This window comes from Planococcus citri, chromosome 3 (genome assembly GCF_950023065.1).
Source record: "Planococcus citri chromosome 3, ihPlaCitr1.1, whole genome shotgun sequence".
Taxonomy (NCBI): Eukaryota; Metazoa; Arthropoda; class Insecta; order Hemiptera; family Pseudococcidae; genus Planococcus; species Planococcus citri.
The window spans coordinates 42878267-42892486 of NC_088679.1; the positions used below are offsets into that span (position 1 = coordinate 42878267).

The 14220-nt window shown below is 32.1% G+C and overlaps 2 protein-coding genes and 1 long non-coding RNA gene across 4 annotated transcripts in view; 1 reads left to right on the top strand and 2 right to left on the bottom strand.

Annotated features, from left to right (window-relative positions):
- LOC135840358 (potassium channel subfamily K member 18-like) overlaps nt 1-486 on the bottom strand; it is a 63233-nt gene extending 62747 nt beyond the window's left edge. Inside the window, exon 1 of the mRNA XM_065356846.1 lies at nt 201-486. Within this exon, the coding sequence (XP_065212918.1) occupies nt 201-426 (226 nt within the window). The 5' untranslated portion in view covers nt 427-486. The remainder of the gene's footprint in view (nt 1-200) is intronic.
- Nucleotides 487-1476: 990 nt separating this feature from the next.
- Nucleotides 1477-14220, top strand: part of LOC135841397 (uncharacterized) — a 51004-nt gene continuing 38260 nt past the window's right edge. Inside the window, exons 1-5 of one of the 2 annotated variants that reach the window (XR_010557914.1) lie at nt 1477-1821; nt 2531-2631; nt 3863-4082; nt 4414-4536; nt 4672-4791. This is a non-coding gene — a long non-coding RNA (uncharacterized LOC135841397). The remainder of the gene's footprint in view (nt 1822-2530; nt 2632-3862; nt 4083-4413; nt 4537-4671; nt 4792-14220) is intronic. The other variant, XR_010557915.1, reaches the window with a different exon arrangement.
- LOC135842148 (uncharacterized) lies at nt 9497-13896 on the bottom strand. Its single transcript, XM_065359531.1, has 3 exons — nt 13698-13896; nt 11947-12042; nt 9497-11744 (listed from the first exon to the last, which is right to left on the bottom strand). Exons 2-3 carry the CDS (start codon nt 12027-12029, stop codon nt 9812-9814), a joined length of 2016 nt encoding a protein of 671 aa, XP_065215603.1. The 5' UTR covers nt 12030-12042; nt 13698-13896; the 3' UTR covers nt 9497-9811.

Consider the following 14220-nt stretch of genomic DNA (forward strand, 5'->3'; position numbering starts at 1 on the left):
AGCAATTGGAACTCGATGTAGAGACGAACAAAAACCATTCAAAAAAGTCAACACCCTAAATACACTTCACACTTACACATAGCATCATATTCCCATTAAATTGCAAAGCAAAGAATACTCATTCGGTATCTCATCTAAACCAACTAAATATGAATAATTTCAATTACTTACGTACCTAAACAAAAAATGAGAATACTTACTCGTAATGGACCATAATTCTTGAATACATTCATCACGATATTTCTGAAAATAAACACGACTATCAATTTGTTTTTGATTTTCTAAAAATTTAAACAGAAAACCGCCAAAAATCAAGTACACGAACACAATAACCAACGTTCCGATATTTGAAAAAGATATTCGAAATAATTTTCGTAAACATTTTCCCAACGGTGTGGGTTCTCGATGCGGAGCTACTCGTTTCATGAGTCCGTAGCGGAAGAACGCTGCTTTATTACTGAATTTCAATTTCAGTCATAGGTACCTCCGTTCCATGCTTCGGTACGAAATTTTAGATACGGTTGTTTAATACTTACTACAAAGATATATCTGAATGGGCATTTTCACTCAAATTTTTTGAATGATGCGGCGTCGCATTCGTGCTTTTACTGGTAGACAAATGGAAAATCATATCTAACTGCGACAGCTGTTGAACAATTTCCTGAACCAAAAAAAAGTGATTTTAAATGTAAGTACATATTACATTACATACACAATAATAAGTAAAACTAGGAACAGTTAACAACAAATGAAATTTTAAGCTTTAATTCAGTCTTTCAAAGACATCATGCAACAATTTGTGATGCCAAAATAATCCATTTATTCCTCATTTTTCTGTCCTTCGTAAGTAAAAACTCATTATCACTTACAATTTCATTACGAAAAGGAATTTTCGACGCCTATGAATCTGTATTCACTTATTATAAACGGCGTCAAGACTTGAATTCCTCGATTCCTTATTTTGCATGATTCAATCCCCAACAAATGCGTCTAATACACTTGAGGAATTTTTCAGGTATTGATTTTTTCAACGAAGGTATGCAATTGATATTCGGCTTTTAAAATGATAGAACATGAGGCATGATTAATCGTGCCACCTACTTACGTAAGGGTTTATAATACATACATACCTCAAACGTCGTGCATTATTCGTGTTATGTGCAGCAACTTTTCAATTGACAGAATCATACGGAGACAAACGATAAATTAAATTCAGCTACAACTGCATCAACCAGGACTCAGGAGGATGAGATACACATTTTCAAAAATACAAAATGTAACTTGTATTCTCGTACTTAACATTGTGATTTGTAAATTCATAATTTCATAATTTTCGAAAGATTTTTAAAAATTTTGAGATTCTGATTCCGTAAAATGAAGGAGTCCGGCGTCCATGGATTCTTATCAGCCGTTATCACAGGATAATCACACGTCACGTGATCATTTATGCGGATTCGGCCAACCAGAGCCCAGAATCATGATTTCATCATTCATGCAACATCTCAGAAACAGCTGTCTCCGTGAAGAGGTATTTTGTGTGGGGTAGATTTTTTTTTTTAATCTTCCGCTTCAGAGCAGTCAGAGTAGTGTTTTAAGTTACTTGATTTGATAAAGAAAAGTTTTCAGAAAAATATGTAATATTTTACCGATAAGTAAATGTCTCGTGAATTTGATTACTTACCTGGAATGGAACCAATGCGTGATAATGTTATAACTACTTCATCTCAAATACGATCTTGCTCAATGACCACAAGATTTGGAAATGACTGCTGAAAGATTTGATTCTCATACTAACGTGGAAAATCAAAGACTATTATGCAGGTAAGCATTGAAGGTTATATAGTTCAAAATGTTCATTTTCTTTTTGTAAGATGTAATAGGTTATCAAAAACAAAATGTGTTAGAGGCGGTAGTAAAATTCATTTTCTTATCCTGTTGTGAAAAATGTCTTCGTATCTTGGCCATGAAACTTGAAAGTCAGAGTGCATCATAATTATTGAATTGATATCCGCGTGTAAACATTCAAAGGTAATGCTCGTATAGTGCTGAATGTTTTCATCTATGTATTCAATTATTCATTTTTATTCAACTATGGTAACCGATCGAAGAAAGAAACGCGGAGTAATTATTCTAATGACAAGATAATCACACGATGGAAAATCTTAGCTAAAACGTTATTCCCTTAATCCACTTTTTACATAGCCTAAACTAAACCTACTTACATGCACTGAAAAGTAAAACACTCGCTAAAAAACACTTGAAAATTTACTTTCATAGGAAGTTGTAGGAAGTTCGTTGAATCGTACATTTGAGCTTTGCTAATCATACCTAGTTTGAAAGAGCGTTCTTATTTTCAAAGAGCTTCGATTATGCTTTACATCCAACCCTTTTTTGTATGTGTTGTTTTTTTCTACATCTTTCATTTCTTAATGCTTTACAACTTCATAGGAAATTTCATGCTTTAGAAGAAATTTTGCCTGAAGCTGAAGCGTGTTATTAATGCGTATTTTAAAATTTTTATTCACTTCAGAATCAATTAACCCTATTCAGACGTTGATAACAAAGGCAGAAGCAATATTGCTACGAGAGCCGACACTATTAAGAATTGAACCGCCAATATAATTGCAGTAGGTGCGCTGAATTTTGTGTCCTATATTTTCCTTTCCTTGTCATTTTTAACCAGCGATGTTAACCGAAATGAAAAAAAATATTGGTTACAGTTTTGCAGTTACGGTTCTGTGCATAAAAATATCGGTCATTTTTTAGCGTTTATTTTCTTTACAAAACGATTGGTCAAGGTTGCGATTAAAGGTTACGGTTATGGCCAAAAAAAATTAAAGTTACTGTTCTGTTTTTCCTCACTTCCTACATAAAGGAAATGCAAAAACTATAAAAATCATCAAAAAAAAATGAAATATGGGGATAAAAAATGTTTGAAATGTAAAATTTAACAAAAAAAAAGAGCATTGAATAATTGAAATTACTGAAAATTATTTCAAATTAATGATATTTTGGTAAAATTTAGATACTACAAGTGCTAGAAAAAGTGTTGAAAACGTGTGAAATCGAGGTTAAAAAGCACTCAAAAAAGCTTGTAAAATCAAAATAGCTCAATATGACCAAAAAGTGATGGTACGTAATTTTGTAAAATTTAACAGGATTGAGTGAGCAAGAATGGTGTGAATATAGGTAATTTGCTGTTTCTTTTAACACATCACATATTGATGTTCAGACTTAAGAAGAAAAATTTCTGGAAATGAAAACTTTTTCAAAATTGTATAAAACATTGTAAAATTAAATCACTTGAAAATATGCATACAGTGCCAAAATTGATCATTAATTTTCCGTAAGTTTTGATCAAAATTGCAAATTAACCAGAACCGAAATGAAAATATAAATCGATTACAGAGTTATGGTTTGTGGTTTAAAAAATTGAAATTAATAATCGTTGTTACCTATACTTACGTTTATGGTTAAAAAATTCTAACAACTTTTTCGGTTATTAATGGTCACACTTTTTGGCTTTTTTTAGTTGTTATAAAAATCCATTTTGGTCAAAAATTACGATTGCAGTTAACATCCCTACATTTAACTAGTGTTGATTTGTAAATCACGTTAAAGGTGATATTCATGGTCAATTTGAAGATTTGCTGTGGATTTTCCAGCAAACTGGCTTCTCTCCAGCCACTAGTTATACATTATATTTTTGGGAGATTATGTAGATCGTGGACAACACTCAGTGGAATGTAATTAGTTTGTTGCTATCATTGAAAGTGAAATACCCAAAAAACGTTTATTTATTACTCGTATGAGGAAATCATTTTATTTTGAATTAATTTAGACGAATACTTCGTTCTTATAGGCAGGCAAAGATTCAACGTTGGATTATGGAATAAATTCTCTGGGTTATTTGATTGTTTATCCTTAGCGGCGATAATACATAGGAAGTAAAATTTTTTGTTGCCATGGTGGAATGAGCCCAGATTTGAAAACAGCCGATCAAATAGTACATGAGAAGACCATACCCTATTAATACCTTAACTGGTCTTGTTAATGATTTACTTTGGCCGGATCGTTCACGGGTAAATATTTGAGTAGTTCTATCATTATTTTCAAGATTTTGTTTGCTTTAAATTACCTATTTACTGTTTTCTTCAAATAACACTCGTGTTTGTAACTTATGCCTACGCATTTACCTTATTATACAATTTGATTCTTCAAGTATTTTAAGTATTGTTAGCATTGTTCCTTTAAACAATTTTATGATATAGGTTATCACATTACTATCATATATGTATACTTACATATAGGTAATGAAAAATTTCTATTTTGGATGGAAATCCCATTTTATGTTTCTTCTTCATTCATCGTTTTAGATGCTATTCACTCAGTAAACATGTTTTTTATTTTCAGTTTCATAAAGGATGGAAATATGTACTTATAACAAATATCGAAGTGTTTCATTTTTCTGGCAGCGATGTAATTGAAAAATTTCTTTCTGATAATAATTTTCAGCTCGTCGTTAGAGCTCATCAGGTATGCCTATTTTTGCATGTTTTCAAATTAAGATGCAAGTTACCTATATTCTAGTTGATATGCTTTTAGACATCTTCAAGTTCTGTAATCTACATGGTTAATGTATTTCTATTATTTTTTTCTGTTGGTCTGTAGGTTAATCACCGGTGAATATCAAATTTTCGCCGGAGTTGTGCTCATTGTAATAATCATATGAACGAAGGAGCGCTTCTACATATTGATGCCAATTTAAAATGCTGCTTCATTAGGCTGAAGGTAAGTGATGCATGAATCAAAGATTTCTAATATGACAACTGACAAGTACACCTACACTTACTGAGATTTCACTCAATAAAATTCTAAAACTACAAACCTTCCACAAATAAATGGTGGACTTTTTCTGTGGGGATGTTACAATGTGTGAAAAAATGTAATAGGTGCCTATGGTACCTTATAATTGATGATCATAAAATCCCATTATCAACATTAATTTACAATTATCAGACTATTTTGTAATTGTAAATCTCATATTACCAAACAAACATTAAAACTTTCGTTTCAGTAAGAATTTCAAAATTGAGCGAAAAAAGTGTTTATTAGTGATTAAGTTTTCCTTTCTATATGTATAATAAAGCCCGTTAAGAATAAAATAAAGAGGTCCCATCGCCTTTCCCCCGATATCTCACGTTTATACGAGTATGTAGGCACCTATATTAGTGTATTTTTTTCATTTTCGACAAAAATAAGTTCGGTATTGAGAAAGAAAAAAACAATTTTTCCATACAAATATTCACCAAGTTGACCGTGTTGAGCGTGGGTTCTTTTTAGAATACGGTTACAATGGGAACTTTCAAGATACTTTTTTGTTTGCTCTTTTGTCTGTTCCCATCGTCTTTTATATCATCATAGTAAATCTTTTCAATTTCATTGAAAAGAGCTAAGTAGCGTTTTCATTTGCTTTCACATCACCTAAAAAAATCGTTACATCTCGACTCAATTTACAAACAAAAAGAAATCGTTTTTTTTTGTACTTCGTAGTTGAACTGTTTTAAGTTATATCTATGGTCATTATTTCATTTTAAAATTTTTCTTACTGATCAGACGATAGTGATCGATGAAATTATCACTCGCAAAAAATTTAAAGCGATGCATTTTACTGTTGAGTTTAGTGGTCTCAATATTCAACAACTAACTGCTTGCATTTTTATTGTGCAAATATTATAATTCCTTTTCCTTTATAACCAAGTTACTAGTATTGTGCAAATACTTTATTCCTTTATAATTAAGTTACTAGTATATTTATGATGTTATTTCATAAAGTGCTGAAAGTGTTCCATGATAATTGATACCTACTTGTAACAAGTTGAATTGAAAGCATGCAGCGAACATTTCGGAAATACACCAATTGTACGTAGGTACTTGTAGTGTTTTCCATACGGATTCGAAATGAGCCAGTGATTCGTTTTATATGTAGTGAATCTACTCGTATCATCTAACTCATTAAGAATATCAAAGAGCAAGGGGCATGAGACCACAACACATTTTGAGAATTGGAAATGTGCTAATTATTGCGCAGTTTGTCTCCGTTTTATTTTAAAATACACGAATAGGTACTTAATCTTGTAAATGGCGACTAACGTTATTTTTTGTATCGAAAAACACTGCCAGTTCGCTTCAGATGTTTTAAAATTTGTGTAACTTTTAAGCCTTTTAAGCACCTTATGTGTCTTGAAACGCGTGTAAATTTTAATAAAATACACGAATTGTGTTTATTCGATGAAAAATAGGTAGGTAAGGTACATACAAAATAGATTTTTTATCTCGGGGGCGATTATTTTGTAAATATGGCTTTTGCGCGCGTCTATTAATTCAAATATCCAGTAAAAAACCTTATGTAAGGTATTTCATTTGTGTAAATTAACTGGGTTACCTATCACAAACATTTTTTATTATTCTTTCTGAAAATAAGAGTTGCGTTAAAATGTTGTTCAAGTTTCAACGTTGATGACGATTTGAAGATGTGCCTAACTTTTACATTAAAAATGGATGATAGGTAATGTGAAAATCCAAAAAAAAAAAAAGTGAGCTACAGATTTTAGTAGCTATATGAGAAATTTTATTTTATTTGAGAAAGAAAAAGTGTTTATGTAATCTTAGAGTTAGATATTTTATTTGAGTAGATGCATGGTTAAAAATAACGAGTAGGTACTGTATTTACTTCCCCCATTTTCTGTTGGTATCCGAAATATGTGTCACATCTTTGAACCGTGAACTCTTTTATACTTTTGGAACACAGTTTTTGAAAAAATACCCAACTATTTCTGTAACTGGGAAAAGCTTAAAAAATTCAAGTCCAAGTAGTAGGTATAGACAGAAAAGTTCTTGTTTGTCTGGAGAGAATGTTCATGATAAGTCTATTCGGTAAATGTTTCTGTTTTAAATTGAATTAGCCTAATATGTTGATTTATAACTCATATGAACAAATACCTAGATGGGAAGAGGGAATGAAAAGTATTAAAATGTGAAATTGAGCTGTTTTATTAATTACGTAGGTAATCTATTTGCTAAGCAAGTGAAATATTTAGAAAAAAAATCATCTAACTGATGGCAGTCACGCAAGTGCCTTTATATTAGAGATATATATATATACTTATGTACCAAATCGGCTGTCAACTCCTCGGATGAATATTGAAAATGGTGTTACTCGTTTTAAAGAAAGGCCCATCCGGTGCGGAAATCTTGTTGAAACTTCTGTATCAGAATAACTTTCTGAATCTCGTACGAATGAATTTCAACAAAAATCTGATTTTTCAATGCGGAAATATTGAAGAAGACAATATGAACGACGTCAAAACGTACAAATTGAATATTGGAATTTTTCAAACCACATTGCTCAGTTTTTGCGTCACGTTATCGATGACTTTTTTGTCAAAAATGGTGAGATTACTTTTATCTTATGTATTCCCGTAGTAAGCTCGAACTACATTCATTCATACCATTGATCTCACCTATTACCATGAATTAAATACAGGTTTTGTATATTTGTACTGTTATTTCACCCGAATTACGTAGGTAACTAGGTATACAATGTATACATACTTACTACCAAGTACACCTACCTGCTTTGTTTATTTCTTCTGGGAATTACCATTATTCGTGTTTTCATGTTTAATAATCAGTGGTACAATAATTTTTAAAAGTCATGAATTTCCATTTATTTTTTATTTTTCTAAAAAGATTTCATACGTTTTCTTTGCGGATTCTGTACGAAATATTAGGTCATTTCTGTATCCATATTTTATGTGTTTACTTTAGAAAATTTATTCTTACCGATGAGTCGCATAAAACGTAAACAAACAGTACAAACGGAGCGTAAAAATGTCAGTGTTTGTTGTTCCATCTTCCATGTAAACTCTGATGGATTGTGTGTGCTCTTATTTCGAAACGAATTTCCCCAAAGTTGTACACATTAACTAATTTTCAGTAATTTTTTGTCGTTCAATTTCCCGAATTTGGGATTTCTTTTTGTATTTTTATTTCAAAAAATATTGCTTGGAAAACACAAGTGTTCGATGTGTGGCAAAATTAAAACCATTTTAATTTCTCAAAATAATACAAACATCGTAGGTATAAATTGATCAAAAAAAAAAAAAAAAAATAGAAAAATTGAACGATCATTGATCAGTGCTCCTGCTCTACTTACTTATAAAACCATAATTTTTAGTCACATTGAAATTACAATTAGGTAGGCACGTTTATAGGAGCCAATTTTGACGTGAGTGGAAAAAGCAATACATATTTTTTGAATACATATTATATGATTTTAAAATATTATCAAAATTGAGGTGTCTGAAAAAAAATTTAGCCCAAAAAAATATAATTTTTCTCGCTTATGTCGAAAGATATATCCTCAAAACACATCGGTACCTAGTTGAAATAGGTATTATGATCCTGATCCTGAAAGAAGATTTTTAGAGTTGTACATAGTTTTGTCCAATCGTAAAAAATTTTGTTTTTATGAATTTCAGCCTCAAATTTTCAATTTTCCTATTGGAAAAAAAATTTCGAAAAACCCAAATCAAAGATCCAGATTAACTGTGAATTGGGACGTTACCATAAGTATTGGCATGTTAAGTTGTGTTGATGAAAAAAAAATCAACTAATTAAAAACTTGATCAATGTTGGCAGGTTGGTAATTTTGAGGAAGTAATTTTCGGTTTGATTTAAAAACTCAAAGTTAGCATGATGATAATTTTGAGTTGAGGTAATTTTCATTTTAATTCTTCAACTTGGTCCATGAATGTTGAATTATTTTTCAAATTTAAATTTTTACATGGAAATTAAAAATGTGGAAGATATGTAGTTTAAATTACAATTATTCAGAAATGATGCATCAAACGCCATCTATGAACTTTCGGCGTTATTTTTTCGTGCTTTAAATTTTAACAGAACAATTTCAACGCTTTTATTTTCACCGATGAACCCGAAAACTTTTTAATAAAATGAAAATACTTCGCACTTCAACTTGAGAATGACTAGAGCAACGTAGAGAATATATGCATACTTATTATTGAATTTAATGATCTATTTTTATCAATTAATTTCTTTTGGCTCCAGTCGTCTAAGCACTAACGAGATAATGTCAAGATCGAGTTAAATTGCCATACTTCAACGAAATCTTCCTAGTTTAATCTTCAACGTAGCGTCAGTTTAATGTTTATAAACATTTTTATGTCTTTCTGTAGGTAAGGTACCTTTTCCCTACTTTTATAACAAAGACATTGCTGTTTTATACGGGAAATTATTTTTTCAATGTTGGTCCACATCGGTGTATTTATTATTTTAATTATAAATGTTGATAGTTAGGTAGATATAGGAGGTGAACAACCCAAATACGTAAATTCTCATTTTCGTATATCTACACTACATCGTACCTATATTATGAACTTCTAATGGCTAAAAAAATAAATAAGTAGGAAACTGAAAAAAAATATTATACGTCAGTTTATTTACAAACATTTTTTTGTAAGTCATCATGTGATCCTTGGTAGATTGCGGCTATTTTTCACAGCAGTATTTTCTTATGTTCAAAATCGTACAATCTTAACTTAAATGGACCTAACTACATACCTATCTAGCCGAATACCCATCAATAAGTAGGTACCAGGTTTTTGTTTTAAAGTGGGAGTTCCGAATTCGCACGAATCGTGTTTTCGCTATTAAATTATCTAAATACTTATGCTAAAAATAAAACGATCATGCCGATTCGAACGCTGCCTACATCTGTATAATCAGTTCATTTCTGAATTAAATTTTCCCCAACTGGTAGAAAACGTTGGTTCAAATATGCTGAAATTTTGATAGAAAACGCGTGTTTAACGGGTGAACAGAGATAAACTAATAGACCTAATGTAGCATCGAGACAAGCGAAACATACCCAAAGAAAAGAGTCGTCGTAATACATAGCAATTAAAGCGGTCGACCACATCAAGTTACTCGTTATAATTAAACCGGTATGAAATTTGAAATCGATTCCGTGTTTAGCGAATAACTTAACAACGGCGGTCCTTTGTAGCCAGACCACGTAAGCGGAAAATAGGTAAAATGCCAAATTCACGGACATGGTTATTGTTAAAGGAAAGGCGAAAAATATTAACAATGTTTCATCATTTTGAAACCAACATGTCTCGTAGATGCGACCTTCTAAAATGAAATCACCGTTTCTTTCGGCTACATAAATCATGATGAAAATAATAACCGGTGGGAAAATCCAACTTATCAGCGAATAAGTTGTAAATTTTTCGGAATTAGTCACATTTTTACCAAGTATATCGAATTCTTGGACGCAGCACCATATTTTGCAAGAAATATCAAAGGCTAAAGCTGACAGCCAGAAAAATGACGTCAGAAATCCGAAGTACGCTATAGGTCCGAGTAAACTACAGAAGTTTTCGGTTGCATTACTCAGAAAAAATCCAATGTTACCGATTGTTAAAGCGATCGCATACGAGGCGAAAATCTTTTGACTCAGAGTCGAACCGGAACTTGAGAACAAGAAATCGTACAAATGTGACAATATGAATAAAATTGATACAAATACGAGTAAATTCACAAAAATTCTCAAAAGTTCAGATTCTTCTGAATTTTCTTCCTGTACTGCTTCGTTTTTATCGTCTCCCTTACATATACGAACCGGATATCCACTTAACATGTTGGCTTCTCTCAGACGAGTACGTTTCATTGTACTGAATGATTTCGTTTCCACTGTTAATTTGGTCATCGTTAACGAGTCTAGTAAATCGTTACAATTCTGTTTCACAATAATATGTAAAAATTCACGTACTTCTGTTGTAATATTTGTAGTATTATTGGTAACAGACGAGGCAGGAAAAAAACGCGGAGGAGTAACAGTGATTCCTGTCTGAGGAGATGAGGATGAAACGGGTCTTTTTGATGTTGGCGTTGGCTTAGTTGTTGTGTAAGAAGAACTGATATTTTTTCTTCTACACGTGAGATTCGTTGATGATACATTATTGCATAAGGCGCAGTATTCGTTTTTATAATAAGTGCCATTTTGGTGTCTAACTATCGAAGTGTAATTTGAGCACTGTTTCGAATAAGATGATAGCGAGGGACAAGATTTGACTAAATTTGGACGGCATTGCCTTAATGGATATGGCAACTTTGCTGGTGGAATCGGAGTAAATACACATGTTTCAGTTTCGTTATTGGAATTATAAGTCCATTTTTGAAGCGTATCGTTGAAACGGTACGTTGATGAATTGAATGTGGTTGCATTGCCCATTTTGAATCTTGTTTCATGCTCCTCGCAAGAAAAGTGGATATCCCAATATGTGAAATTTGTAATTTTTTCGCAAGCAGCGCAGAATTGGTTCCCATAAGTTATCCCATTTGATCCTATAACGGGTAGTTTCAGGGCAAAATTAGATGATTGTTCGTCATAATTTTTAGAAGATGAACATCGTGCTCTGTTCCGATATTGCCTAAAAGGTCGGCTACAAGCCCGTTTTAAATAGGCTCCAGGAATTTTTCCATATTTTATTTCTACGCAGTCGAAGTTTGAAGTTGTGCTAGTTGTTGATCTATATATTGAATCGATACAGCAGTCACCGTACGTAGCGCAATCGGAATCGCAACGACACTTTTTTATCGGGTCTGCTCCTGGCCAAGTAGTATTTCTTCTTTTACATTTCATCACTGCGCAAGTGCTAGAAAATTAAACGTAAATTGGTCAAAAAAGTTTGAAACTGAGACATTTTATTTGTTTAATTGAAGCATACGTATAGGTATAGGATTATAGCTTGAGAGGGGGTCGAATTATAAAAAGAAAAATCAAAATTCTATCATTGTTCATTACAGGTTTGTTCTCGAGATAGCCTATTGATTATACATATACACTTTAGTACTTACGCATTGTCTTGTGCAGAGACTTGGCCAAGAATGAACAATTCAAGTAAGATGAGAAGCAATACGCAGCTAAAAAAACGCTTCATTTTTGTAACCGATCTGAAATATTAAGGTTTTGATTAAATAGGTACCAACCAGTCTCAAGACAAGATAGAAGCTTTCAAAGTTTTGGAGATTCGCTATAAATTACGAATAACTAAATAAGTAACTAAAAATTACGGGACACCTCCTTCCAACTCATGAAAAGTAGAACTACGAGTAAAATGGCGATGATTAGATATTTCAATTTTTTCTGATCAAATGTGATTGATAAGTATATGTCTGTGAGTACGATTCACCTGGCTCTCATCGACTCACAATGTCAGGCTCACGACCAAGTCAGCCCCCGAAATTGATGATTTCAATGTTTTTTGAAGCAATTTTGCCCGTGGGAGGGAGGAGAGGACATCAGAGGTGGAGTAAATTGAATAAACTACAATCACAAATTTAAATGTTCGAGTTGAACCGCACTGAAACTCGTTTTTGAGGTCGTTGGTCTTTTTTAGAATCGAAAGGTAGCCTACCATATTTATATTTTTATAATTTTAAAAAAAAATCAATCTAAATAGCATTCCCGTTAAGCTCCGCTAATTTTCTTTTCCCGACAAAATTTTCTAGTGACAACAGTTTGAGTGAGGGGGTTAATTTTTTATTTTTGGATTGTGATCTCTAAAAAAAGAAGGGATTTCTTCCCAAAAATCTAGTTGAAGACTTGGTCTCCCAGAATTTGCTTTCTCGGTACCCCTGTTTCAAAAATTTTAATTTTTTAGCAGTATCAATCTGATAACAAATATGTAGACAGTATAGTAATCGTATGAGAGGAATAAATTTGAAATTCTCTTCAAAAAATTTTACTCGAAAATTTCTGCGAATCGTGCCAAACCAACATTTTTTCCTATGTACGTGAATATGGAAATGTCCATTGTGATAGAGTCGCTAAGGTCAGAAATTCATACGAGTCGTAGTCACTGGATATTTCATGCGACTTACCATACAGTATCTAATCACGTGTTATTTGAATGGATGAAAGCTAGAGAAAAATACTTCCTAAGGGATGACGTGATCATACTAAAGGCATGCTAAATTAGCTTCACGCTGAAAAATATATACTCAACCTGCACGCAATGCTTTTAAAGCAATGAATTTTGTTTTTTAATAGTCGTTTGTGACATTTATATACACACCAACGCTTTAACAGTGTAGATGATGGTTTTGAAAGCGTCAAATAAATTGAGAGATAATCAAGTACATACCTACCTACAGTCACTAAGAATTGAAAATTTTCGCTGCGTAATTATGTAGGATTTACCATTACGGATGAAACCTACCTAGGTGTTTAATTTTTTTCTACCTATACGTATTGTACGTATAAGTATATTGATGCAAAAAATATATAGGTACCTATTTCATCAACGCAATCTTCTCAACTTAATTTTCAATGTATGTATTAAGGGCATAAAAGGACAAAAAAGATTGTATCAGCATAAAAAAAAACAATGGGCAAAAGTAATAAAAAAAGTCACCTTTGAATTTTTAAATGTGTGTTTTCAAATGTTTATTCATTTATTTTAATGTCACTTAGCAGTTACAAGTATAACGTGTGAAAATAATTCAAACAACATTACGCGATAATTTTGAAAACTTCAGATTTTTTGCCTCAAAAACTACGTGCTTAATTACTCTAATTGCATGCTGGAAATTCAAAATTGGCTTACCTTTAGTTCATTAGCATTTCAGTCTTTGTTTAGGAGACGTTTATTCGGATGTTCCATAACTATAACAACGTATATCTGTTCATCTGTTAATGCGAATGATGGATGAAAAAAAGGGGCAATTGATCTGTTCGTTTTTAATCCCAACGTGTGCGAATTCTATTGGGAATACAGCAGGCAGAGAGTACTTGTGTTTTGTAAAGTTCATATTTTCAATCTGCTTATTAGGACATTTTTATGCAGATACTTCTATATAGTATGGGTATTACGATAATGCCTACATTAGGTGACGAAGGAATCCAAATTTAAATTAAAGTTGTTTAACCAACTTATTAAATAACAGAACTGCTAAAATGTAGTTTCCTACATTTGGCGGATCCGAGACTGTCAAGTTAATATAGGTATACGTAAACGTATTGAATGAGCAGCAACACGTTAACGTTTGAATTTTACAAATAACTCATGATTTGGTATGTATTTTAGTCTTCGTGTATACGAAACGATTACCTACCTTCTTAATTATACT

Excerpts from the sequence above, each read along its gene's own strand:
- LOC135842148 (XM_065359531.1), bottom strand. The coding sequence starts at position 12,029 with ATGAAGCGTTTTTTTAGCTGCGTATTGCTTCTCATCTTACTTGAATTG. Across the intron at positions 11,745-11,946 it reads GTCTCTGCACAAGACAATGC|CACTTGCGCAGTGATGAAAT; the intron begins GTAAGTACTAAA and ends TTAATTTTCTAG.